The sequence below is a fragment of the Cheilinus undulatus genome, linkage group 2 (genome assembly GCF_018320785.1).
Source record: "Cheilinus undulatus linkage group 2, ASM1832078v1, whole genome shotgun sequence".
NCBI lineage: Eukaryota > Metazoa > Chordata > Actinopteri > Labriformes > Labridae > Cheilinus > Cheilinus undulatus.
Genome location: NC_054866.1, coordinates 28,943,207 through 28,970,731, shown reverse-complemented (window position 1 = coordinate 28,970,731; position 27,525 = coordinate 28,943,207). Strand labels below are relative to the sequence as shown.

Here is a 27,525-nt window from a genome sequence, read left to right as displayed (position 1 = left end):
ATAGTGTTCAAAGCTAAAAGGGTTAACCACAAATAAAAGACAAAACTTGTGACTAAAAGGAAGATAAAGTAACAATACCTTCAACAGCTAAAACATGGTAGATAAATCAAGATGGAAATTTGCTGTTCTTATTGTTTTTTTGTTTTTTCTTTTCTTTTTGCAGACTAGTAATTATATTTACGACCAGAAAAAGGTTGGCTGTTGTCTTCAAGAAGCTGTAATGTTCTCATATATTATGTAGATACATAAAATCAGTAGTATGTTAACAATAGTTCACATAATTTATCTGAATTTACAATGACATATATTAAAAAAAAACAATATTCATAAATGAATGTATAACGAAGAATACTATCCCATATTCTTCTTAATCTAATATTATATGGAATTATATTAATAATGATGCACACCATTTTCTTAAATAACCCCTTAAAAGGCTTAATTAGCCCATTTGTAATTAGTTGTAGAGCATTTATCACGACATATTCTCTGGATCACTCTCTTCTTTCCCTGCTTTCTTCGGAAGACACTCTGCAGGTGGGTTAAATTGGGTTAAAGAGTTGGCTTTTAAGTTACTGTCCATGCTTTCAATATAAAAGTAGATTATTCCTGTCTGAAGAGACAGTATATGCATGGAATAGAAAGTAACGTAATGGTGTGGTGCATTCCTTAATTGATTTAGTCACTGTTTTTATTGTAATTAGAGGCTTGGGGGGCTTAGGAACATTTAGGGTGGCTGTACTGATTGTTCAGAGGTAATCAGTTATTTCTATTGTTAAATTGTATTAGATACATAACAGTAAGAATCTGTCAGCAAGAAACAGTTAAGTGTTTATTGTCATTTCAATTGCTACATGTAAGATTAATTATTAATGATCAATAGGTCTATGTAAGATCATGTGATTTCTTCCTCCACCCTTGTGTTCCTAATCCTCCATAAAGTACTTAGGTTTATCTCCAGCAGAGCTACTAACTGACTATTATGATTTTATTGTACTGATTATTGGCTTTTCTTTTACTGATGGCTGCTGTCGTTAAGTAAACAGGACAAGAGACAACAAGAGTAAAGGAGACATGTTTATTATTTAAACTATCACTTAAATAAAAAAGTGCATAGAAAATAAACATGATTAGAAACTTTTCTTTTTACACTTATGTACAACTTTGTGTCCTAATTATACATTCAACCAAGTAGTTTGTGGTTCATTTTCACGGTTGTGGTTTTCCTTCATTTTGTTATTGTGTATTGAAATAACACTGTTAAAACAGGAAAAAAAATGACTGTTGACAGTTATTACAGAGAGCAGGAGGAATATTGATAAGACAAAGGTATGTTCAAGGCATAAAAACGAGCCTGTTCATGATCCACGATCCCTCTTTTTTTTGTTCATCCTACCATCAGCTTCCCCGTCACAACATCCCCACCCAGGCTGATAACTTCTATAAACAAGAAACTATTAGAAAATTACAAACACACGTTACGTACTCTTCCTAGCTCTCCCAAACCTTGACTTGTAAAAAGAACGATTCAGGGTGGATGTTGCACAAAATAAATAAATTAAATGTTTTCAACATCAGCATTACTTCAGCATTATGACTTTCTATAAAAACAGTACTAGATAAGTATAACAAAAGCTTCGGAGGAGAGAGTGGTGATCTTGGAGACAAGAGAGGTTTTTTTTTTTTTTCTTCCCAAAATGAAAAACACCATTTTGGTGGGATCTTTCCGTTTAGTCTCCACAAACCAAACTCTTAATTTATAGCACATCAAGTAAGCCATCTATAAGTCCCTGTTAAAACATACAAAGAAATAAACAGAAAAAAACATTCACTACAACAACCAGAGGGGAAAAAAACAAACAAAAATAAAACAGAATGGCTGACCCCAATAAAGTTCACAACCACATTAATACAGTTACATTTCTGATCACATAAAAACCGTTCCTTTCCAGAAAGAAATGAAAAAGTTAAACTGCAGCGCTCCTTGCAAGGGAAGGAGCGCACACAGGCACGGCAAAACTGGAACCGGATATTAATATACAAAAGAATGATGCACGTTAGTTTCATCTGATAGTACTGCAACACAAAACCATTATAGAGTACATTGAAACATTGCTATTAACCATTATAAATCTGCTGTTTTGCTACTGTAACTAAGTTTGTCTGTCCATTCCATATATTGTATAGATACTAAAGTACAAGAAATTGCTATGCATGTTTCCGTATAATATTGTTATGTATTTATACTATAATTACAGAGAATGACGGAGAAGGGCCACTGGTGTGGCGTGGTAAATGAATTCCAAAGAAACAACAGAGACCGTTCCCTTATTGTATATCAGAGAAACAAATGAGTTATTGATCACTGAACCATCTGACCCTCATTAGAAGTAGATCTTGAGAAGTGAAAGTCGTAGACAGAGCCCTTTGCATCGGTTAAAATGTTGTTAACGATGCTAGCGTTGAGTTTGGAGCTAACCCAGTACAAACAAGATGTCCTACAGACAGAAATGCCATCACTGTTCACACTTCTGGATTATTCTGCTGCTGACGCCCAGTATGAGGTCTTATCTACTAGTTGACACACGAACTGAAAACAAAATGTAGCTGACAAAAATCGACATCATCATCATCTGATGATGCTGAGGAGGAATATACATTCATTGTTGACCTTAGCAGCAGAACCCAGCCAGCCCGATGAAGGTGCAGCTGTACAACCGCATAGCCAGCCTGTCAGTTAATAAAATGGGCCTTCAAGACTGAGTCCAAGACCCTAAATGTAAAAGCACAGCACAGGCTTTGCACACACTACCCCTTCGGGAAGGAACGGACTGCTGGTGTGGTCCCTGCCTTCACTTTGTTGCAGAAAAGAAAGAGTCAAGTGCACTTTGCTAGAGCCTCATCTGCCGCTTTCAGGATTATTCTGGACCAATCCAAGTTGACCAAGCTTAGATTTTATATCAGGGCCTCATGCACAAACTTCCTAAGTGGCTATGTGTGCTTGTGTTTTCAGCATTGGAGTTGCATCTGCCTGTTGAAAGAGAGGTGAGGTGTTTTCCTATGCCTAGTCAGTGCCTTTGTCACTGCAAAAGTACCAAAACCATGAGTGGTTCGGGTTTACGACCAGGAGCATTGTGGGAGTGACGACCTATCAGCATGAATGGCGGACATTCAAAATATAAAAAAGGAACTTTATTCAAGAACTATGGCAAAGTCATGTGGTCACATAGAGGAACCTGTCAGTCCAAAAAGGCTTGTTATAGAGAAAATAATTTAACTGAACAAAGGACTGAATGAAAGAATGAAAGTGATTGTTACAAACTGAGAAGTTCTTAGGGGAATGAATGATTTTTCCTTATAAAGTGGTGGCTTAATGGATGTGTGACAGATGGTGTTGGAGCATTAAAATAAAGGCACCTCTTTATTAAAAATGGAGTCTTTGTAGAGACAAACTGGTTAAAATGAAGGGACTTGAGTTAAATTTATTCATATGCCAATCGGCTGCATGCCTGCCAAACAATTATTGATTAGTGATACAAAAAGCCGAATCATTTTGAAGTGACTTTGTAAAAGTGGGCTTGATTCTTGGCTTGAAGTGGTGTGGAGAAGATAAGGCTGGAGAGAGGAGATATCTGTTCTGGATCAACAATCTTAACTCTCTCAAGTGCATAATAATAGTTCACACGAACTGCCGTACTGCCAGCTATAACACAAACAATGTAGAGAACCTGTCAGCTCTGACCCAATGGCCTTGGATAGATAAAAGAGCTACTGGTGGACTGAACTAAAGAAGGGACCAAGCCACAGACCAGTGTCAGTCTTTGGAATCAAAGAAAACATTCAGACTACAAATTAAAAAAAGAAAGAAAAAAAAACATGATATAAAGAAAAAAAACTCGAAAAAGGCAGCGGAATACAAAACATAGAGACCAAGCATTAGTGTTTGTAAACCTCTATTTCCTACAAAATGGCAATAAAATAAATACGATTTTTTTAAAAATATAAATACCATCATTAAGTGCTATTCACTAGTGAGTGCTTTTAAGTCTTTTTGTAGAAAAATATACATTATTTACATGTTTTCTTAAAAGCAAGCATGATTATTTCCCTGTCCGTAATAAAAGACAGATAACAGATTTTAAAAGACTTAATACAAATAAAAAAACACATATTACATAGTAACGGTTATCAAAATAGGCCAAGAGGAAAACAAGCTTTGTGAAATTCAATTCAAGGGCGACATGTTTGGTTCTGTTTGCTGCTGTAATTTGGAACGTGACTCAAAGGTCCAAGCTTATACCAATAACAAGTCTGAAGATAACAACAGCATGCACAAACACTTGTTTGTTTATATCAGATCCATGGCTGTTACAGGATCACAACTCCAAAAATTAATAACAAATATCTACTAAAGCACATCAGCAGGGTTCTCCAGTCCCTGTCAGTCCACCAGAGTCTCAAGCTGCCTCACTCTCTCAGGCCAGAGGCTTAATCCCATCAACAACACGTCTACATAGCTACCAAGGTGTCAGACTACCGTTCCATCTAAATGCAGGGGCTGGTATCACTAAATGATATAGCCATTATGTCAACCTAACCTTTTTTATCAAACATATCTTTATTTCTACCCCTCTTGTGTCTTTTTGCTCTGTCTCTGTGGTCACTGCTCCCCCTAGTGTTACCACCTGTACAGCTCGCATCACGCTGCTTTAGCAGCTCCTATTTACAGTGTCCCCAGCTTTTTGAAAAACAAAAAAGCCCAGTCAGGGGAGGGTTCCACCAATTAACATCAGCTCTGAAGGCATCAGGGCACATTCAGACAAGGAGATGTGCATCAATAAAAGCTGACACTGAGATTAAAAAAGAAAAAGGAATTCTAATAAGGTTCTAATTTTTCTTTCTTTTAAAATTACTCTTCCAAATCCCAACAACAAATTGCACTTTGGTGTAAAATGGAACCAAGTTCTTTGATTTTTTTGTTCACATCTCAGCAGTAGTGGACCATAACATATTATAGAAAATTAAGGAGGATGGGCCAATGTAAAAACATTATGAATGAGTAACTTTGTCACCCAAATGTAAATTAGAGTTAATATTGCAATGATGTGAAGGCTCAAACCGTTTCATTACACACCTCTGAAGGTGGAGCTTCCCTAGCCAAATTTAAATGAGAGAAAAGGAGGCACAATATGTTGGAATTTCTACAAATGGCCCCTCCTCCGAAATGGCCTGTTCTGTATATACAGTACGGTCTGTCTTTGCTGTGATCTGCAAACACCAGCAGAGCTCAGGCCCTGTTGTAAAGTGTGGACCTGCTTGAATCAGTGTGAAGCCACAGCGAACCCTTCTATGGAGCCCTCCGCTCAGCAGACCTGCAGTCCTCTTTCAATCGCTGAAAAACAGAGCCTCAGTTGAGGAACTTGCGACACTTTTTCGCTCCACAGTTGCAGGGCAGCTTGTTGCTGGCATCCTCTATAGGGAACTTGTAGTCGTAGGTGAGCTCCTCTCCACAGTAGATGCGGCGAGAAGCAAAGATGACGATATGCTTCTGGCTGTCCACAATGATGACCCGAGAGTAGCAGTTGGGCTCACAGGAGTGGTTGATGAAGCGGGCAGCGTTGCCATGCACTGTGGCATCTACTACTTCATAGTCATCGATGCGAAACATGTAACAGCCAATCCCCTTTGAGAAAATAAAACAAGGCTTAAATGATTGATTTTACCCACCAATAATGTGCGAGTCAAATTAAACTGACATTTGATGGCTTTTCTTCCAACTGCAGACAAATCAGATTCAAGTCAGAGCATGCACAATTATTTGCATATTAACAGATCAGGTTATGTGTCCAGATGTTACTCATTTATCTGTATGGATTGCTGTGACGTAGTGGCAGTAGCTTTATGTGATGAAGAAGCATTTAACCAGTGCTGAGGCATTAGAAATCATCTCTACCCTCATGAAATTCTACAACTCTGGAAGTACCAACATGAAATCTGCCTAAAAGTCATAATTATTTCAAAGACCTTACCTTGCCATCGTAATATTTCTCCCGTTTGTCAGTGAGCACAGACCGAATGACGTTTCCAGAGTATTCAATGACCATCTCTCCAGCATCGATAGTTTTCTTGCAGAACAGACCTCTGCCATGAATGGGAGACCTGTAGATAAATAATGTTATTAAAGCAGTCACTGTATTTTGGCTGTTGTTGAGCTGAATCTAGAGTAACTTTACTGGTTAACAGATCTCAGAATAAACAAGAAATACAATCTAAATATGTGCTTTGTAAATAGGCAGTTATAGCTTGTTTATTCTCACCTAAAGACTCCGACTGTTTCCTTAGAAGTTGTCTTGAGCTGTTTGAATCTCACGGCTAGTGGGAGCTCCATGGAGGCACGCCTGTAAGACCAGAATGTAAAGAAATGTTTATGGTTTCTAAATAATAACATTGGCTAATCCATTCTCTCCCTCCTGGGGCAAATTCAGATTTTCAGCAGACAAATAACAGTAACTGCTGTATGCTGCAGCTGACCTGGCAGTCCTGAGTTGCCCTTCATCGTCGTCTTCTTCTTGCGGCCTGTATTCAGGAGGCTGGCGGTGTTTTGAGGCCAAGAAATTGAACATGTCAAATACAGACCTCCTGGAAAGCAAACAGATGGGATAGACGGCAGTCAGAAACACATACACACAAACTCCAAAACCAGCATGTAAGGAGTTTAACTTAAAACATTTCTCAAAAAGGATTAGCGTAAATCCTCAAAGAATGACCAGGGCCTTTATTTACAAAATTGCAGGAGGTACCAGGTCTCTTATAAGAAGGAGGCTCACTATTTGTAGTCAGGCCTTTATTTCTAAATCTCACTGAGATGTATAATTGTTCATATTTGTATTGTTAGGGAGAAGAATGATTGTTCATACTACTCTGACTGCTCAAATCAGATCTGGGTCAGAATTACAGCTCAAAGACAAAGACGTGTACTCTGTCTTGTAGATATGTTAGATGCTACCACATTAATCATCGCAACAGTCCTGAAATATACTAATACACTTAAACTGCCCATAGCGTGAGGGAGAATGACCAAAGAAGAGTCCATCCATTTCTGAAGTTCAGTTTCTTCCTATTTTCATGATCAAACATCTCCACTGTCACTAACTGGCTCTGTTTATCCCTCAGTAAATTCTGTTGTCTGCACTGCTCCTCTGAGTTTTTCCGGGTTCACTCACAAGCTCGGTCCAAGCAAAGCATCTGATTTGCAGAGTAGTGTAAAGCATGTCGATCTTTAACATAAAGTCAAGAAAAGCTGTACTGTTTCAAATAAGACTCCTGCTCTAGAGCAGTGAAAAACTGACTCCATCAATTTGACTACCGGTCTTTATTAGAAGAAATACAGTAATGATAAGTTTTACTGACAGTGTATCATAACTGAGTAAGAAAAATTACACAAGTAGAAGTAATTAGTTATTACGCAAATGCATAATCCTGTTGATACAATACATTTAGATGGATTTGGGGATATCTGTTTCAGGCATTTGGATAACAAATATTAATATATATATCAATATATACTTAATGCTTTGTACACCCCATTGTGTACTGAAAACAATTCAAAATCCAACAATAAAGACTGCATACAGAGGTGGTCTCATATGCCTTCTTATTGCCTGGATTAGTTAGGTAGCTACATGTACTAGCCACCCTGTCAACTAACACGATCAACAAAAGTAGAGTGATTGAAATTTTTTTGGGCTCAGTCTAAGTAATAAGCTCCCAAATGACTCCTCATTTGCTCCTTTTTTGCCCTATTTTGAATTCCTTTGAAACAATAAAATTATAGATTTCTCAAACAAGAATCAGTTTTTCTGTGAACAATACATGCCAACTCCCTCACTTGTCATCTTGCACTGACTTTTCATTTCAAATAAATCAGTACCCCACATGATATAAGAAGTATGCCAACATGTCCTTTAAAATAGTGTTTATGACTAAATGAGGGGGAAAACCTGTAGTAGAGGCACTTCTAACCCATGGCTGATTTTCCCCCGTTTATTGGTATTGCCATTGGGTTCACTGCACACAGTATCAGGCCATCACTGAAAACGTTTTGATAATTCATAGTATCGATGTACTAACGTTCATCACTTAGTATCCAAAGTCTGCAATACATTGTTACTGCAACATGTAAAGAGGGCCTAAGATACAGAGAGAAGTCATTTTCTGTGTTTGCTACAGTGGCTGACGGGGATTACTGACCCTTAGAGGCCATAACATTTTGAACATTGAAATAGGTAACATTAAGCAAATTCAGACATAATCCAAATTGAAAAGTGTTGTTTTTTGCTTCATGTTTTCCTGATGTAAAGATTTCGCAGGCATTGGCTTCTTTCAGCTTTTGCAGGTCAGATGCTTTTGTTATCTATCTTCAGTAGTACACTCTACCAAAAGAGCCTGCTCTCCACAAATCCAGGAATGTGACTGAAGAAAAAATAGCCTTGGGGAAACTCTGTGTAAGCCTGTTGCTAACCTGTGGTTGATCTCTGCTCGAGCCGATCCGTGAGGGTTGATGGGAGGTTCATCGGTTTCCTCTGGTTTGTGGAAGCGGAAACGGTAGCTCCGACAGTGTCTGGAGCCATACAGCTGCTCAAGTAGGAAGACCACTGCTTCATGGACAACACCCAGCATCTTTAAACCATTCACACCTGGAAGGACAAGGAGAAAAACATTCATGTTTAATTTAATAACTGATGCTGACAGATAATCATTGTTAAGGAAGACTGTTAGGCATTTCTCTTTGACTTTGCTATGTCCTCGATGCCTCACCTTCAAAAGAAAGCTCTTTGAGTCTAGCATTGGAGCGAGCTTCCTGCACCTTATCAGTCAGAGATTTCCAGGCCTCTGTAAAGTAACAGGAAGTCAGAAGCAATAGCACAGAAATGTAGCATTTAAAAATCCCTTTAAAGCTGACTTACAGTCACCTTTTCACTTTTACATGAAAGCCAGCAAAAATATACTGTTTATGCTGTAACAATTTCTGTTAAATGGCCTTAATATTAAGGAATAAGAAGAACATTGATTCTTTATGAAGCAAGCAGCCATGTGCACCACATTTGTTCCTTATAACTTTTTCCCAAAAGCCTTTTGGCATTTCAATATATGCAACAAAATTTGGCAACTGTAGCCTTCTTCTCTCACCCTCTATACTCTCACAGCGGATGTGAAACCCGTCTTCACTGCAGATTTCAAAAACAATGCCTTTCTTGGGTTTGCTATCCAAAGCTGTATCTTTGCTGTTGCCGTCCTGGTCAGGTGGTGAAGCCACAGGAAGAGAACCTGCTCCCCCTGCTGCAGATGGTTTATCTTTTCCCACCACTTTCCCCGGCACAACAGGACCCTCAGATATCTTCTTTTTACCAAGCATACTAAAAAGATAAAAGACAGGATTAGATGTCATATTGGTATGAAACTGGGCAGTTCACATGGAAGACTGCATACCTCTTGTTTGCTGTCTTGTCTGCTGGCTTTCCTGTGTCCATGGGTTCAGGGGAGCTCCGCTCTCTCAAACTGCTTGCAAAGAAGAGAAAAGGGGGCAAGAATGGGAATGTAGTTTTGCAAAAATGGAACCAGTCAAAGATAAATATTTTACAAAGCGGTTGTTATCATACTAGAATTCTAAACTTGGACAAGGTGTTAGAATCAATTGATAAAAATTAGGGATGTGCCATATTATTGGCAGTATATCGCATCAGCCGATAATAGCTCAGAAACTTAATTATCGGTACTGGCCGATAATAAAATTTATGCAGATCTGTACAGTCGATAAGGTGACATCATAATTAGTGCACGCGTTGATGCTGGACGTGCGCCAACAACAAACCTTGGAAAATTTTCAGTATTTCCAAATTTTCAACGTAGGAAATTTTCCTTCACTGAACACATTTTCACCTTGTGTGACTGACCCAAAAATTGGATAGATAAAAACTTAAAGCTCCTGTGAGAGAACTTTAACTTTGTGTTGATTTTGGTGCCCCCTGTGGACAAAGTGTTCATGTTGTTAATGAATTTGTCCAAAACATTTGCAAGTACTGTCTCCTCATAAAAACGCATCCTGCTTTTTTTTTTACTGTGGACGCTTGCTCAAAGAATCTTTGCAGTGGAAAATTTAAAGAAAGGACATTGAGACAGGGTGCTGTTAATGTCTTTTTCTGACACCAACCTCACAGCAACACCTTTCCTGTTAGCATGTTGAGCCTCACTGCCTCAGTGGATATGAGGATTTCACTCTTAAAAAGCCTGTCCTGCACTCACAGGAGTGCTCACTCAGCAGCCGCAATTGCAGCCGCTTTTGATAGCATGTTTTGGATATGGAAAATAGAAAAAAAGAACGAGCATGTTGTGCTATGTGACAGTGCGCAAAACATGGCAAAAGCAATGATGGACTTCTGTGTGCCAAGTCTCCCGTGGATAGCGCTCTGGCTGTGCACGAAGGTGTCCTGTCTCTGGCATTGGAGATGTGGGTGTCACTGGATTGTTACAGAGCTGTTTACAGTGAAATAACCATTAAACTTGGTTGCTTAGTTAGTTTGTGCTATTTAAAGTAGAATCAGGAGAACTACTTCAGTTGAAGTTTTATTTCTTTTGTTCATCTTGAATCAAAAATAGTAATAAGTAAGTAAGTAAAGCTGAGAAATAAGGAGAATCAATCTAAATGTATAAGCTATTTCTTTTTTGCACTGTGGAGCACAATGTCAGCAGGTTATTTTGCTGCTGTTTATTGCCCTCAAAGATACAGATGACTTTGGCTGTACTGTTAAAAATACATGTAGCATGTGATGCACATGTAGCCCAAAGACAGTTTTTCATTAGTGTATGGCTGTATTTGAAAAAAAAAAAAGACTACCAATATTAAAAAATTATTTGTAGTACAGGATGGAATTGGTGTTTTCTACAGTGGAAAAAATGTTATTAAATATCGGGTACCGGACAAAATGAGTTTCAAAATATCGGCATATCGGATATGGACAAAAATCCAATATCATGCATCCCTGATAAAAAATACCCATTTTAATATTGCAGCATCCAAAATATAAGTACTGGATCCTATACTGAGTCATTTCTTGTCTCTGATTAAGAGAAATTAAAGGAAAATTCCTTAAACCATCAACATTGCACAAATCTGTTGGGAAGCTCTTCTACCCAGAAGGAGCATTTAGGGACAATCCTTCCTCTTTGGGTTAAAAAAAAAAAAAAAAAAGACTGACGATTTGAATTTTTAAGCTTTGGTTTGAAATAATGGTGATTATACAGTAAAAAAATCATGAAAAAGTATAAAAGCCTTCAAAACTTTACTGAAAACCTTACAGATTTGTTTGTACCAAAACTAAAGGTGAAATGCATCTCAGGAAAGAAAGGTACATTCATGCAATCATATATTCTTAAAATGTGTCAAATTTCTATGAAAAATGTAACAATGTTGGGAGAAATCTGAGTCCATATAAATGAAAAACCTAGAAATAAACAGGTTAAAAAGACAGACTGTATCTTTGCTTTAAATTTAATCAGGGTGTTAAAGAAAAATGGTTGTTTCATCCTTAAGGTCAACCCACTAATGCAGTCCCAATGAGGGAAGGTTTCTGGTCACATATTTACATGACTATCGTTTAACAGCAATAAATAGAAAACACAGTATATATCCATGCACAGCAGCTTACCTTGGGTTTGAGTGTGGTCGTCCTGCAGGGTTGCTGTGGTGCTCCTCTGACTGAGAGGCCTTGAACTTCTTGCCGCTGGATGTGTCTGAGGTCTGCCTGCTCCTCTTTGTTTTCTGTTTGCCTTTGTCTGATCCAGAAACTGACACTGATGGAGCAGAGTTAGGTCTCTGTTCTGATGATGTGGAAATAGGAGCTGTTCTGCTGCTCTGGGAGTGTGCAGAGGTTTGGGTGTACACTCCAACAACACGTCCTTTGGCTGGGCTCAAAGGGCTGGGGGCTAAAGTAACAGGGGTGCCTGGACTGGAGTCCATCGCCTGCGCTCTGTTTATAGCCGGAGACTGTGGCTGTAAGGGGATGCTGCTGCCCTCTGATTCTCTGTGCTGGTTGACAGCCATGCTGATGGTCTGTTGAGAGGGTAGGACACAGATGCTGCTGGCTATGGATGTCTGCACGGTGGAGCTGAGCTGTGACATCAGAGGAGCGCCACCTGCTGACTGAAGGACCATTGGCTGATCAGACAGGCTCAGGCCATGTGGATTGGCTTTAAACAGCAGATTGCTAATCGGCCCTGTGATCTCTCCTGAGCTGAGGACAGGTGTAGAGAGAGACACTGATCCTGGAGCTAGAGGCCCTGCAGCACCACTAGGGGGCACAGACACAACATTCAACACAGACTGACTGGGGCTGAGACCAGAGACAGTGCAAGGAAGAAGGTGAGTGGAGGAATCATGACCCAGGATACTGGACTGCGCTGTACCAGAAATCCTCTGCTGAAGGAGAGTGGTTGGTTCCAAATACATGACTCCTCCTGATTTGGGCCGCTTGATGATATTTGGTACTTTGCGCTGAGAAGTGGAGAGAGCGCTTAGCTCCACCAGGCTCCCAGGCTGCCCAGGGATGCTAGCGGTAATTTGAGGAGAGGACAGGTTTATAAGAGTCATGTTTGGTGGGGCGACTTCAGACGGAGCCAGGGTGGGCTGGCTACGGGAGCGGGCCAACTTTTTGCTTTTTCTCGGCTGAAGTCGAGATATAGGCCTCTTCTTGCCATGAGCTGAGGCGAGTACAGTCGGGGTGGAGGTGAGGGAGGAGGGACTGGACACGATGGCAACATTGGGCCCTAGCTCGTGTGGACGACCTGCTTCTGAGACCAGAATTTGGGACTGGTCGTGAGCCTGTGGGGGCAGCCCAATGAGAAGCCCAGAGGTGGTGCTGGGGATTCCTGTCTGGAAGCCTGTCCTGGTGGCTCCTGTGAAGGTGTGAATCTGGGAAGGGTGAGGCATAGTGCCAAGGACTTTACCACCAGTTGGAAAAATGGGCTGAGCCATGGATAAACCGGTGTTCAGCCCTGTGGTGAGTGTCATGGAGCTCAGCACAGCAGGAGAGCCAGCTTCCATCACTCCTGCAGCATTGATTTTTTGGGTGACACCATTAGGAACTGTCTGAAGAACATACAGAGGCTGAAATTGCTGGTTGACGACAATGAGCTTGTCTGGCCCCGATTTTATGACTGCTGGGCTGGAAACTTGTGACTGCGATGGTCCTGGGGCAGGAACAGGACTGGGGCTGCCTGCAGCTGCAGCTGATGTCTGCAGGTACTTCTGACCCTGAAGTGGCAGGGAGGGAGAGCTTGGCAAACCAGGGGTGGCAGAACTCCTGGGAACATCCTGGTTACCTGGAGGTTCAACTACCTGTCCAATGGCAGGGCTGGGAATAAACTGCTCAGGGGTCATGTGACCTTCAGTGACCTGTGTATCCCTGTTTCCTAAAGCAGAGGCTTCATGCTGGTTTTCTGATGGTGCTTTTTTGTCCCCACTCTTCTCTCTGCTGATAGTGTCAGGGTCAGAGGTCAGGCCCAGCATGGTGCGGTCTGAGGTTTCAGAGATGAGACTCCCAGCAGCAGTGTGGTTCTGACTGGTGCTAACAGTCGGGCTGCGTGTGGTCAGAACAGAGAGATCTGACGGCAGCTCTAGAGGAAGATACGGCTCCTCTACAGATATGGAGCTGTTCACGCTGCTCTCCACAACGCCGCCACTCTCAGTGCTGGGCAGCGGCTGAGAGAAGTCATCAAACAGAATGTCTTTAGGCCGGTTTACATCCACTCCAACATATCCCTCATCCAGCAGCAGCTCCGAGGACGACGGCTCTGACTGTTGACCCAGAGCCTGCATTGACATCGACGGCGTGTTAAGGACGAACTCCATGATGTCTGACGGTAAAATGTTGCCACAGTCATCACTGTTATTGTTGTCCGAGTCAGATTTCAGCAGGTCTGTACTGAGGGACAGCTGGGCCTCCAGAGGATCCTGACCCTGAGCCTGAGGCTGGGACTTGACTCCACCTCCTAAAGGAAGACAGTTTTCTTTCTGGTTCTTTCTGCCCTCTCGCGTGTTCCCGCTCACTGCTCCAGCGCTGCTGTCAGCCTCCTTGCTTGTGTCATGAGAGTCCGTTTTCTCGGTGTGCCTTTCTCTGCCTCTTCTCCTTGGTGTACTCTTGTGTGGGGTGGAGGAGGACGTAGCTGTAGTGGTGGTTGTGCTAGTGGTGCAGATGCTAGTATCACTCTCTGAGCCGTCGTCAACACCATCCAGCTGGCCAATATGCTGCTTTCCCAAGGTTCTGTTAAACACAGCAGCACAGAAGATGATGTAGTAATGGACATTACAAAAAAGACACATAGCTTTATGAAGATTGGGCCTCATTAACCAGACTTTTTAAGGCAGATTTTGTTTTAAAGATTCATTTTTTGGGCTTTCTGCCTTTATTTTCTATCATTTTATTCAGGCAGAGTGTGGAATGGCATATGGGAAAGGAGCCATAGGATGAACCTCGGCCACCCACTTGGAGGACCAACTTCCATTCAGATGGCATGACTTCACTACTTGGCCATCTGTGCTCTGAAGTCCTAGGAAGAAATTAAAATGCACTAACACAGTTTTCAAGTAGATTGTGACATTCTCAGAAGTTTTCAAATCTGGGAAAATCTACTAACTATGAACAGCACCCCTGCTGATTCTGGGTGTGGATACGCCAATGCAAAATTATTTTTTAGTACTTACTTGATTTTGCATATACATCATCTAACATATGGTCAGGTATGATATCTGATATATACACAGATTGTTTCATTTCAGTTATGCAATGTTTAGCCAAAACTGTAAAGTGCTGATCTATGAATCCAAACACAGCATTTAGACAACCACTTCTAAACAAATGTTGAAAAGAGCGCACTTACAGTGCATTCAGAAAGTATTCTAACTCCAAGCAGGCTTTTATGTGTTTTGCACAGAGGAGAGGCTCCAGTCTAGCTATTCTGTCATAAAGCCAAGATCAGTGGAGAGCAGCAGTGGTGGTTATCCTGCTAGAACTTTGTCCCATCTCCACACAGGATCTCTAAAGCTTAGTCAGGTTCTTACTAATGCCCTTCTCCCCGATCGCTCAGTTTGGCTGAACGACCAGCTCTTGGAAGAGTCCTGGTTGGGCCAAACTTCTTCCATTTGAGAATTACGGAGGCCACTGTGCTTTTGAGAACTCAATTCAATTTAACACAGGTGGACTCTTATAAAGGTGTAGAAACATTTCAGCGAAGATCCAAAGAAATGGGAGGCACCTTACCTAAATTTCAAGTGTTTTTGCAAAGTGTCTAAATAGTTATGCCAATGTGATGTTTCAGTTTTTTTCATGTCTCATTAATTTGCATTTTTAAAAATTCTGTTATCACTTTCTCATTTTGGGGTACAAAGTGTAGATTAATGAGAATAGAAATTATTTTTCGACTACAGCATCAGACTGTAACATAAAAAACTGAAAAAGTGAAGGAGGTCTGAATTCTTTTTGAATGCACTGTACATAAATACAACGATGAAAGCTTTCCTTTCCCCATAGTCATTTTGTACTATTGCTTTACAGTGGCAGTGTAGCAATCTAAATGCACCTTGTATTTTTAAGACAAGTTTTGAGCTTTCTGTCTTTATTTTAGTAGGACAACTGAAGAGAGAAAGGAAACACTGGGGGAGAGCAGGGGAAGACATGCACCAGGAATTGGTCATGCCATCAGTGCTATCAGCCACACAGGTTTTTGACTTGACTTCTTTCTTTAAGCTTCCTCTTTTGAAAAACTGTGGAACAGGGCGGTTATTCTTCATCATTTTTTTATTTAATATTTGCCTCAGTAAACAGTTAAACTTTTACTGAGTCATCCTGTGGGTTATTTTGGAGTGAAATATGAACAAGAGAACTAAAAGAGGAGCCTTAACTTAAAAGAATAATTGAATCACTAAAGAATATCTATTGTGAGTAATTGTAAGATATAGTCAGCATCTCTCTTCTGATATTGTATTCAACCACATCTTTAAATTTGAGTCCCTACTTTTATGATGGCAGTCATCTCTGAACATGTGCCATTATCTAACTTAACATGTTTGTAGTTTCTATTCACTACAGATGATACAAAACATAAAAAAATAATCTGCTCATTTGTGCTTCACTTCATTCACTTTAAGCTGTACTGGCTCCACTTCATAACTTATGTAGTTTTTGTCTTATATAGTTCAATTTTCTTTGTTAATTTGGACCTTCCTTTCAACTTCTCCTCTTAGTTGTAAGTGATAACTGGGCTGGCTTTTCATCTACATGGGCATTATAGGGGCATTTTTCTGTGCTACGTGGGAATAATGCATAAACTTCCAGCTAACTCAGACATGGCATTTATCAATTTAAGAATATAGGTGAAAATCCAGCAGCTTCGTGAAGCTGCATTAGACTTTCTTCAAAATAAATGAAGAAACACTTCAGGCATATTGGTGAATGAGGTCCAGTTTTTTCAGCTACTTATTCGTGTTTACTTACAAAGCACTCAGCATGTCCTCTTCAACTTTTCCTTGAGCTCTCTGTTGTTGTTGTTCTTCATCTTTGAGAAAGCGCTGAAGCTGGGAACCCCTCCCCAGACATTGGTCAATGCCCTCTATAGACGGCAGACCCTCTCCAGGGTTTATTATGGTTCTGGTGAAGTTGTAGTAGTATGGGTCTTTCCCCCTCTGTTTAGTTCCACTGTCTTCATCCTCTCCGCTGTCCCCTGAAGAAGAGGAGGAACTCATATCATCTGCTCCGTCCACCTGCCCCTCAGCTGACTTCTTTCGACCACTGGTCCTCCGCTTAACCATGGCTCCTGCTGCATCACCGCTGCTGTAGAAGGGAAGGTCTTCCTCACCATACGAGCGAACGGCGTACAAAGGCGTGAGGCCGAAAAACATGTTGGAGCGTGCACGGGCACTGCGTCGAGGGTAACGCCGCTTGGTGGACCCAGATCCATCGCTGTCATCCTCGTGATGTTTAACATCCATCCCTCTGCCGTGGTCGTCCTCTGGGCCATCATTCTCATCCTCTGTGCCTTGAGCGGGAAGGCTGTGGCGGTCTCGGTGCTCACCAGGTAAGCGGTCTTTGTGCAAATCGTCTTCCTCTGTGTGAGTCTGGGTGTCGGATTCAGAGCTGTCGCTGCTGCTTGTAGAGGGTGAGGAAAAGAGAGCAGAGCGGGCAGAGCGACAGGTGCCCTGAGTGGAAGGAGAGACAGTGGAGGTAGTGGTGGTGGTGGTAGTAGGGCAGGAGGAAGGAAGACCACCAACTGTGCTGGTCCCATTTGGGTCAGTCTTGATATCAGTCTTAAGTGGAGTTACAGCAGGAGGTTTACTTGATCTCTTCTTGTCTCTCTGGAGCTGGTTACCTGCTGGTTTGGTGTGAGACTGAGAGGATGTCTTCACTCCTTTCTCTGGAGCTACTCCCCCCTGCTGTAGCTGCTGTAAGCTGTCCAAACTGGAGGTGTTCTTCCTCTCAGGACAGGAGTAGTTTTCTCTGCTCTTGGACGATGACCTGTCTCCTCCCTGGTTCTCCTGCTTCTCCCCCTGAGCCTTCATGTGGGCTTTGGTGCTGTTTCCGAGCACTGGAGCTTTGCTATTGCTGCTGTTGTGGGAGCTGGGGTGTGTTGCATGGGTGTTGGAGCTGCCGGTAGCTTTCGTGTTATTGTTGAGGAGAGGGATCTTGTAGGTGCTGTTACTATTTTGGAGACTCCTCTCTCTTTCGCGGTCTTTGGACACCTCTCTGCTGCCTACCGTCTTTGCTTTGGGGTGTTTGTCTTTGGCAGCTGAGGCTGCAGCCGGGGAGGAAAGGTGCAATGAGCCCTGCTTGACGTCTTCTTCTGCTGGTGTCCTCGATGGCCACACAGGCTTCAAAGCTGCTGGTGTAGCCGGACCTGATGAGTAATCATTCGATTTGCGTGCATATGACTTCTGAAATGATGACTGCGGGGAGCCAGATTTCCCAACAGCTGAGTCCTTATGAAGTGAAGCTGGCGTTTTATTTCCAGTGCCACTACTACTCTCCTTCCCTGAGCTGGGCTTGTCCTTAGACTGGAACATGTTAGAGGTGGGGGTGGACCTGTGTCGAGGCTGTGAAACGTCCTGCTCTTTGCCTCCATGTTTCACTTGCTTGTCTGCTTGCTTGGTGCTTCCACCTCTCTGCTGAGCTGTGAGGACAGCAGTGCCAACAGGAGGGGAGGACTGACCTGAGCCTGCAGGTGCCAGTCTGAGGCTCTTACTTTCACCTCCAGCCTGTTTGGACTGACTGCCAGGGTTACTATCCTTCCCCGATCCAGAGTCTTTGTTTTTCTCTGTGCTTCTGTAACTGGAATCTCTAAAGGGAGGTTTACTCTTGTCTGAGTCTCTGCTGGACAGTCTGTCTTTAATTTGACCTGAGTCTTTTCCTGCTTCCCTGCTACATTGTCTTTGCTTTTCAGAGTCCCTCACACATATGTCGCTACTGAGGGAGCGAGATTTTTCCAAATCCTTGGCCAATGATTTGTTCTTTTCTCTGTCTCGATTGTTTGACTCTCTGCTTGAATGTCTCCCCTTCTCAGAGTCTCTGTTTGCTTGTCTCCCCTTTTCTGAGTCTCTCAAGGGATCTCTACTGAGAGTTCTTCCTCTTATAGACTCTTTCAGACCTGAGTCTTTACTAGATGCTCTCCTCTTCTCTGGCTCTTTGGTTGGTATTATGTCTTTGTCAGAGTCTTTCTGCCCAAGTTCCCTGGAAGATTTATACTTGTCAGAAACCTTAGAGGCTTGGTCTTGACTCAACGCTCTCCCCTTGTCTGTATCTCTTGAGCCCTGGTTCCTGGAAGGCTGTGATCGGTTTCCGTCCAAGGAGAACAGCCTGCCTCTTTCATCATCTCTCTGGACTGGACTCTTTGCAGAGTCTTTGCTGAGGTGTTTGGACCTTTCAGGGTCTCTGGCAGGGGAGGGGATGAGGGGTGGTGGTGAGGTAAGGGGGCGTGATAAAATCTGGAGTGGGGAGGTCATCCCTCTCTGTCTGTTCAGCTGGTGGGGAGGTGGGGAGAGAGAAGGGGAGCTGTGGCGGCGTGAGTCAATGTTGCGCATGCTTGAGTTCACCAGTGAGTCTCCTACAGTCGGAATCTCATGGCTTAGGGGCTGAGAATTACCTCCTATAAAAAAAAAGACAAATTTAAGTGAAGAATACATACAGGAAAGCTGGGACAGCAAAATAAAACGCTACTATGGTCTCTAAAGCTGCATTTCCACCAGGTGGTCCAGTTGATTGAGCATAATTTGGTCTGGTTCGGCTTGGTAAATGCCAAAATAGTTTACTCAGACAACTGCACCCTCATTTGGTGGGTGGACTGTAGAATATACACATGTGACACCATAGGCAGCGTGTCTGCAGTCCTAGCTGCTGAGTAGCAGAAAGCAAACTAGGAAAGCACTTAGAGAGAGAGAGAGAGAGAGAGAGAGAGAGGAGGATTCTGAGGAAATTTATTCCAGACTGCTGCGCTATCATACTACTCAGAGCTACAATCCCTCACCTACTGAGTGAAAACTTGACTTTAGAGCACGTCTGCCCCAACAGTCGTTCTTCTGCCTGTATGTTCTCTCTGAATCCCCCTGACATCCGTGCACACGTCATAAACAGGGCCATCTCCGTGCATATTTATGATGCATTTTAGCGCTGCACCAAGACCAAACATGCCAATCTCTCATGTCATAGGACAGTCTGTGTCTAGATTAGGATCAAATACCCAGGAATAAAGAATTTGTTTGATCATTATGAGAGGAATTTTAACCATTTGACAAGACCTGTGGCTAAATATGCTACAGGATTTATAAACGATGTCCTGCTTCAACGTAAGTGATCAAGACCATAACTGCACTCCTTGTTGACATAAAATTAAATTGTATGTAAATAAAATTAGTTGATATTAGTTTGGCATCACAGATTTATTATAATGAGGGATTAAATCAGGCTGGAGATTGAACTGAGTCACTTGCCAGATGCAAGATACGATGTCTGTGTTTGTGGCTGACAGACAGTTACGTAGAGAAAGTATTTGTTATGCTGAGAGCTGCTTCAATCCCTCACAGGGATAGAAGTTTGGTTTTACAAGGCAAAAACCTCTGACATTCATTAAGGCCTGAGGAAGGAATCAGGAAACTGAGGTGCAGACTGGATCTGACTCTATAAGAGGGCGAGTGGTTAAGTTCTTCATCTTAATAAATAAGTAAATTAACAGAGAATAAATCCTTCTCCTAATCTTGCAAAGCAGATGGATATGCCCGTTTCCTTGTTTTTCACTGGCGAATCCATCTTGCAAAGCTCCCATCTGAACCATTGGGTCCAGTTAGAAAGTGACAGGACCAATCAGCAACGAGGGGCAGTACTTTCAGGCGCAGCAGAGTCGTGACGTTAACAAGCAGCAGCAAGAGCTGGTGCAGTTATGGAGGAAGAGATTAGCATAGATGCTGCTAAAGCGCCAGTTTTATCAGAACTTGATGACATTTCTTCCTTAAAAGAACAAAGAACAGCAGTGAGTTGTTTTCTTTTTAAAAACGACAAAAGTCAAGCACTTCCATGTCAATAGTTGCCATGTTTCGCGTTATTCCTCAGTAGCTGCGCATGCGCAGCTTGATAGCGGCTATGTCACATGTTTTGTTGCTTTAACTGGCCCGTAGAGATGTGACAGAAGAACGTTCATCCAATCACGCTCCCGAGTTTTTTTCAAAGCCTCTGCTTTTTCTCAAACGTTTCCTATTGAAGCTTTCCCAGATGGATGTGTGAAACAAATCCACCTGGCGTGTCAGGTTATCCTTCTCCTTGTGTCTCAAAAAAATCATGCAGTCTGTATTAGCCTCTTTTTGGACCGCATGTTTGCGGAGCTGAGAACACAACACCAAGGTAGTAAATATTGAAAATTAATATATTTTTTTAAATGTCAATCTTTTTCCCTAAACGTCTCGCGGGCTGCATGGCACCTGCTGGCGGGCCGTAAGTGGCCCGCGGGCCGTAAGTTTGACATCCCTGCTCTAAAGGCTCAAAATCTGAATTAAAAAGTCAAACTTCTTTGTTCCAAAGGTTAAAACCTGTTTTCACCCACTCCTCATCGGGTAGACAACCTTGTTTTTCATGGTCAAGCAGTCGTGCTGGGCAATGAAACCGACGCTAGTGCAACCCTCTTTTGTGTGAGTAGCCCCACCACCCTTATGGATGGACAGATAGGTAAGCTTAACACCCTTACAGAAGGGTGCCAAAAAAGTAGGATGGAACAGGTCAGTTATTTGGGGCCCTTTCCAACTGTTGATAGTAGAAATGCAATTCAATAGAACCTTGCCTTGCCAAACAGAACCAGACCACTTAGTGGAAACAACCTCATACTTATATATCAAGCAAGAGTTTCTATTAATTCAAATCTATTCAACCTAAAACTTCATAATACATATTCTATTGTTTTGAATTTCACTGTACCTCATAGTCTTGTGTTACATTTTTTGGTACTGTAATGTTGGGCAAACAGGCACCAGAGTTTCCTTCAGGATTAATGTACAGTTGAAACCAGAAGTTTACATACACTATATAAAAAGGCACATAAACTTTTTTTTTCTCACCGTCTAACATTAAATCAGATTAAACTTTTCCTGTTTTTTGGTCAATTAGGATTACCAAAATTATTTCTATTTGCTAAATGCCAGAATAATGAGAAAAAGGATTTTTTTAGACAACTTTTATTACTTTCTTCTAAGTCAGAAGTTTACATACACTAAGATTACTATGCCTTTAAACAATTTGGGAAAGCCCAGATGATGATGTCATGTCTTTGGAAGCCTCTGATAGGTTTATTGACAACATTTGAGTTAATTAGAGGCACACCTGTGGATGTATTTTAAGGCACACCTTAAACACACTGGAACGTCCAGCCATCATACTTCTTAGGAAGGAGACAGGTTCTGTGTCCGAGAGATGAACGTGCTTTGGTCCGAAAAGTGCATCTCAACCCAAGAACAAAAGCAAAAGACCTTGTGAAGATGCTGGTTGAAGCTGGTAAGACTGTGTCATTATCAACAGTCAAACGAGTCCTGTACCGACATGGGCTGAAAGGCCACTCTCCCAGGAAGAAGCCATTACTCCAAAAGAAACATAAAAACGCCAGATTACAGTTTGCAAATGCACACAGGGACAAAGACCTTAATTTTTGGAGACATGTTCTGTGGTCTGACAAAACTAAAATTGGAACTTTTTGGCCATAATGACCATCGTTACATTTGGAGAAAAAAGGAGGAAGCTTGCAAGCCTGAGAACACCATCCCAACTGTGAAACATGGGGGTGGCAGCATCATGCTGTGGGGTTGTTTTGCTGCAGGAGGACTGGTGCACTTCACAAAATAGATGGCATCATGAGGAAAGACATTATGTGGAAATATACTGAAGCAACATCTCAAGACTTAAGCCAGGAAGTTAAAGCTTGGGCGCAAATGGGTTTTCCAAATGGACAATGACCTTAAGCATACTGCCAAACTAGTTACAAAGTGGCTTCAGGATAACAAAGTCAATGTTTTGGAGTGGCCATAACAAAGCCCTGATCTCAATCCCATTGAAAATTTATGGGCAGAGCTGAAAAGGCATGTGCGAGCAAGGCGACCTACAAACTTGGCTCAGTTACACCAGTTCTGCCAGGAGGAATGGGCCAAAATTCCTGCAAACTATTGTGAGAAGCTTGTGGAAGCATATCCAAAACATTTGACCCAAGTCACACAGTTTAAAGGCAATGCTACCAAATACTAATGAAATGTATGTAAGCTTCTGACTCTCAAGAAAATAATAAAAAATTGTCTAAAAAATTGTCTCTCTTATTATTCTGGCATTTAGCAAATAGAAATAATTTTGGTAATCCTAACTGACCTAAAACAGAAAAGGTTTAATCTGATTTAATGTTAGACGGTGAGAAAAAAAAGTTTATGTGCCTTTTTATATAGTGTATGTAAACGTCTGGTTTCAACTGTAGTTCTATGTTTTCTTACCTTAAAATAAAGTATGGAATACCAATTTTTTACCTGGTGAGGGCATTGGCCTGGGGCCTAGTGAACGCTGACAGGGGGGGTAGCTGGGGTGTCTATTCCTGGTGTAAACCCTGAGCTTGGGGGTGTTGGAAGGTGAAAGGGTGTCAGAGCGCCTTGGTGATTCAAATGGATCAGGAAAGTCTGAAACGTAAAAAAGGAGAAATTTTGTTTAGCATATAAAAGAACCAAGAATGGCACGTTGTCACATTCAAAGCTTAGCGTACAGTCACTGAGTTTACCTGTTATGGGAGGACTGTGTGCTATTGTGCGATTCTCCTCTGGAGCCATCATGTTTTTAAGGTCAGACTCAACCACTGGAGGGTGACATACCAGAATCCTACAGGTATACACACACCGCTTACGAGCGTCTAAAGTGCTCCAGTACACCCTCGAACACCTGGAGAGAGAAAATTAATTTAGCTTGACTTTGTTAAACTGACATTTCCAATTTCCGCCAGCAGTTAGATCTGCTTTAATTGAGTTGAGAATAGAGACACTTAAAATAGCAAGTGAAGACTTTCAGATGGATGAAAAACGTGAAAATAAAACTTACTGGTATCCTACAGGAAAGAGTTTGCTTTTGCAGTCAGAGAGCTCAGTGAGTATCCCCAAACAATCAATGGTCATGGAGCCTGCAATGATCATCGTTTTCAGTCAATGCTCAGGAGACAATTAAATCAGTGCAAAAAAATGGATGCTAATCAACAAACATTTAAGAATAATTGACCTACCTATCATCATATGGACATTTTCAGGCTCCAGACCTGCCAGCCACTTCCTCCTGAGACTGATCCCCTCCAGGTCCACAAGGATCCTGCGAGTCACCTCAAATCCAGACACCACCTAGACAAAAATCCATAAACATGGTAAGGGTGAGTAGAATAAGGAGAGCATTTGTTTATTTGTATTGCATACATGTATATATGAACATTTATAATTTTTTTCCTTTTGGCAATTAAATAAAAAATATTTTAACAAAGTAGAAAGAGAGCATAGATTTCCTAACATATTAAAACACCTCCAAAAATCCTTTTTTCAGGACAACCTGGGCTTTAAGAAAAAGTATACTGCAGTAATGTCACTTGAATTTTTAAAAATTTATGAGACTATAAACAAAAGACGAAAAATAATCAGAAATTAAAACAAAAAGTGACAAAAAGTCTTAAAAATATTTACATTACAAAAAAGTATATGCCCTTTTGGTAATTTCGAGTAATTATTCTAAGCATTTCCTGTCTGCAGTGACAAAGAGAGACAAATTTTAGCCTCTCTATGTTTATTTCTCTCTATTATGAGTCATTTAGACCCTCTTTTTTCAGTTTCTAAGTCTGTGCACAAATGCTGTGCAGCAAAGCATGACGTGAGCTTTCCATTAGTTGCCACAGTCCAGTCACAATACATCCTGGGATACCAACAGACAATATGGCAACAGGCTAACCCTGCTAGCTGCCCAGTGATCCAAAAGTGAATTGTAAATGGATAAAGAGATGTCCAATATCGGAGTTACAAGTGTGTTTTCATCTTTAGAGACCCTGGAAAGCCATCCAAGTCCCAGGCTCACTAGAAAACATTCTGTAAGAGCTACAAAGGCATGGATAGCGTCATTAGAACTGCATAATAGGAGGGCTTTCAGAGGAAAAAACAAGCGTCTACAATTTATGGTTCAGAAGTTCTATAACTTCGAATAACAGAGGTCTTTTCTTGTGATTCAAGAAAACACAAATCTGAAAGGGAATACATGTATAAAAGACCAAACATGATAAAATATTTTGAAAAAATATTTTGAAAGATTTTGCACACTTAAGTTTTTAAGATATTATGTTTTATCCTGATATGTTTGTCTGACATTACATTATTCATTACACAAATATGTGCTGTGATATGGTTAATGCAGGGCCACCTATAGTATTATCAATATATATAAATATTCTGTTTAACTTTAGAAGTTATGAGATTTTCTTACCTCCCCCTTGATGAGGTCTCGGTGCTTAGGACAGTAGACCTTCTTGTCCTCTAAGAAGATGCAGTGACTCTGGCGGGCGCACATGAAGTGGTAGTTACTGGTGCAAGAGGTGAGACAGCAGCTGACTGTGGCCCCTGGCTTCTGACACTTCTCACAGCTCTGAATAACAAAAGCAAGATTTATTACATTTTTGCTGAAGAATTAAGAATAAAAATAGAGTAAGAATTTGTGAAGAGATATGGCATCTCACCAGCTGTTTTCCTCTGTGAACAGCCATGTGGACGTTCTTCAGCGAGCCGTCATCATCTTCAAACACCTCGGCAGACCACAGAGCGCAATTCACATGTGTCCATTCGTTCTGACCGATGTACAGCAGTCTGCCTCCCTCCTGAAACAAATAGCATTGTTAGATGTGACGCTTAGACTTTCTTATGCCTGATAAAGAGAACTTGGATAGATATCCAACTCACATTAGTGTTCTCATCTCCATACTTCAGACACAGAACACACTGTCTGTTATCACTAATACCCGGTGGGGGAGGAAGCTCAGGGCTGTCTTCACGATCTGAAGAAAAAGACATTGATAAAATTTCAGGTAAAAAAGTAAAAAGATGTGCAGCCACCATGTGCATATGTATATATTTTTCAGACTGCCTCACCAGGTAGGGGTGGGGTTGGTGGGAGCAGAGATGGTGGGAGTGGAGGAGGGGAGGCTGGAGAGTCTGGTTCACCAGGAGTCTTAGGTCGGGGAGCTGGGATAATCTTTTTCATGGGGTGTGGATTTTCTGCACGTGAGAGCTCCTGTCTCTCCTGCCACTGAGCATAGTTGTGGTCTAGAGATGGGGGCAGCACAGCGTTCGGGAGGAGCCCACTGCTAGGGGAGAAACAGAGACAAGTCTTGATTAGATTTACATTTTCGGTAATTTACTGAATAAGAATTGCCTTCAGAGATTTTAGCTATTGCTACATAGTTTCCATTTCATGTCCCCAGTTAGGTGTTTAGAAAATACGTGTGTTTTTGTTTCTTCTGCATTGAAAAAGATTGCACTTCCACTCATCTTAAATGCCTGAAACCTCACTGCAGCAATGGAGAGTTTTTAAAGACTTTTGGGTAGAATTTCATCACTAAATTAACTTCTGGGAAGTTCTGAGGTGAGGAATTGATATTGGTGATAGTTAGAATTTGCAGTTTCATGAAAGTTGATGTCGAATTGGAGTTGAGTTGAGAAGCTCCAAGCTCAGTCAACTGAAGAACGCCAGCAAGCGGGTGAGAGACACCTCCTTACCCGCAGTGACGGACCACAACAGCTGTCAAAAGCATCCCAGATCTCAGGCAGAAGACTTATTTTTAGGGTATTCTAACCGTAAATTATATCGAAGTGTTAGTATTTAAGCTAGGTTGTTATTTCATCGCTCAGACCTTCGTTGGGTTTTTCAGGCAAGAAACTGACGTTTGTGACTGTTAGTATTTACAGTTCTACAGACATTAACAGATTGCAAATGCCCTGTGGTCTGTGCAGACATGGGATAAAGTTATAATACCTAGTTTAATATCCTGAGCTTGATCAGAGTTATCGACCTCAAGCTATTTTGGTAAAAACAAGCATTTGAAAAAAGTGAGCAGTGACAGCAGTAATTAACCAAGAACTTTGAATGGAGAGATCTGCCAAGTACAGCCTGGTTTAATGACTGTTCAATCTAGATAACCAATCCCAACTGGGGGTTCCAGCTGTCTTCCTTTTTGATGTTTTTTTTTTTTTTTGCTTTCGATTTTTTTTCCTGCATTTTTGCCTTTTTTGAAAGGACAGCTGCAGAGAGACAGGAAACATGGGGAGATCGAGCGAAAAGAAGTGCACTGAGGACTAAAGCCTCTGCTCAGGGCACCTGCTCCACCAACTGAGCCAAACCAGTTGACCATGTTCAGCAAAGTCTACAACATGGAAATGTGTACCTTTTTCAGTACCATCTCTTTTCACCTTAAGATACGTATCCCAGCACGTTATGAACCATAAGGCAGCAGCTTGCACTATAAAACGAACAGTGTAAAATTCTCAATTGTGTTGAGTGGTCTGCATTGTGTGGTGAAAATGCACTTGAGTCATGACGGCACGTTTCAGCCTTTTGTACTGCTATATTAGTCACACCACTAGGTCACAGCCCACCTTTAGGATGAAAAAAGGGTACTAAAAGTGAACCTTATTCACCTGATTTGTCTGTATTTCTGTGATGTGACATTATTATCAATAAGAGACATCTAAACAGGCATCCAGGCATCTATGGCCACAAAATAAACTGGATGGATCATTGGTTTCCTGTGCTGGAGTAATGATACATAACGCAATAGACCGAACTGACAAGTAAGCCACAATTAGACCACAATAATGTATTGAAGGGCCTTTATGTGAAATGTGACACTGTTACGGTTTCCCTCCCACAATGCTTGGAGAACAGGCAGACTAAACGGTCTGGGAGA

General features: G+C 41.5%; 1 protein-coding gene across 3 annotated transcripts in view; it reads right to left on the bottom strand.

Moving 5' to 3' along the window:
• Positions 1–1,064: 1,064 nt before the first annotated feature.
• The window catches only part of kmt2a (lysine (K)-specific methyltransferase 2A), a 62,004-nt gene continuing 35,543 nt past the window's right edge, over positions 1,065–27,525 (bottom strand). Inside the window, exons 17-34 of one of the 3 annotated variants that reach the window (XM_041803572.1) lie at positions 25,712–25,926; positions 25,523–25,617; positions 25,303–25,440; positions 25,053–25,211; positions 23,821–23,932; positions 23,643–23,721; positions 23,329–23,486; positions 23,084–23,230; positions 16,548–19,188; positions 11,706–14,318; positions 9,490–9,561; positions 9,190–9,416; positions 8,818–8,892; positions 8,522–8,696; positions 6,532–6,639; positions 6,318–6,398; positions 6,030–6,159; positions 1,065–5,683 (exon numbers count right to left, since the gene is read on the bottom strand). In XM_041803572.1, the coding sequence (XP_041659506.1) occupies positions 5,408–5,683; positions 6,030–6,159; positions 6,318–6,398; positions 6,532–6,639; positions 8,522–8,696; positions 8,818–8,892; positions 9,190–9,416; positions 9,490–9,561; positions 11,706–14,318; positions 16,548–19,188; positions 23,084–23,230; positions 23,329–23,486; positions 23,643–23,721; positions 23,821–23,932; positions 25,053–25,211; positions 25,303–25,440; positions 25,523–25,617; positions 25,712–25,926 (7,501 nt within the window). In that variant the 3' untranslated portion in view covers positions 1,065–5,407. The remainder of the gene's footprint in view (positions 5,684–6,029; positions 6,160–6,317; positions 6,399–6,531; positions 6,640–8,521; positions 8,697–8,817; positions 8,893–9,189; positions 9,417–9,489; positions 9,562–11,705; positions 14,319–16,547; positions 19,189–23,083; positions 23,231–23,328; positions 23,487–23,642; positions 23,722–23,820; positions 23,933–25,052; positions 25,212–25,302; positions 25,441–25,522; positions 25,618–25,711; positions 25,927–27,525) is intronic. The other 2 variants (XM_041803581.1, XM_041803588.1) reach the window with 2 other exon arrangements.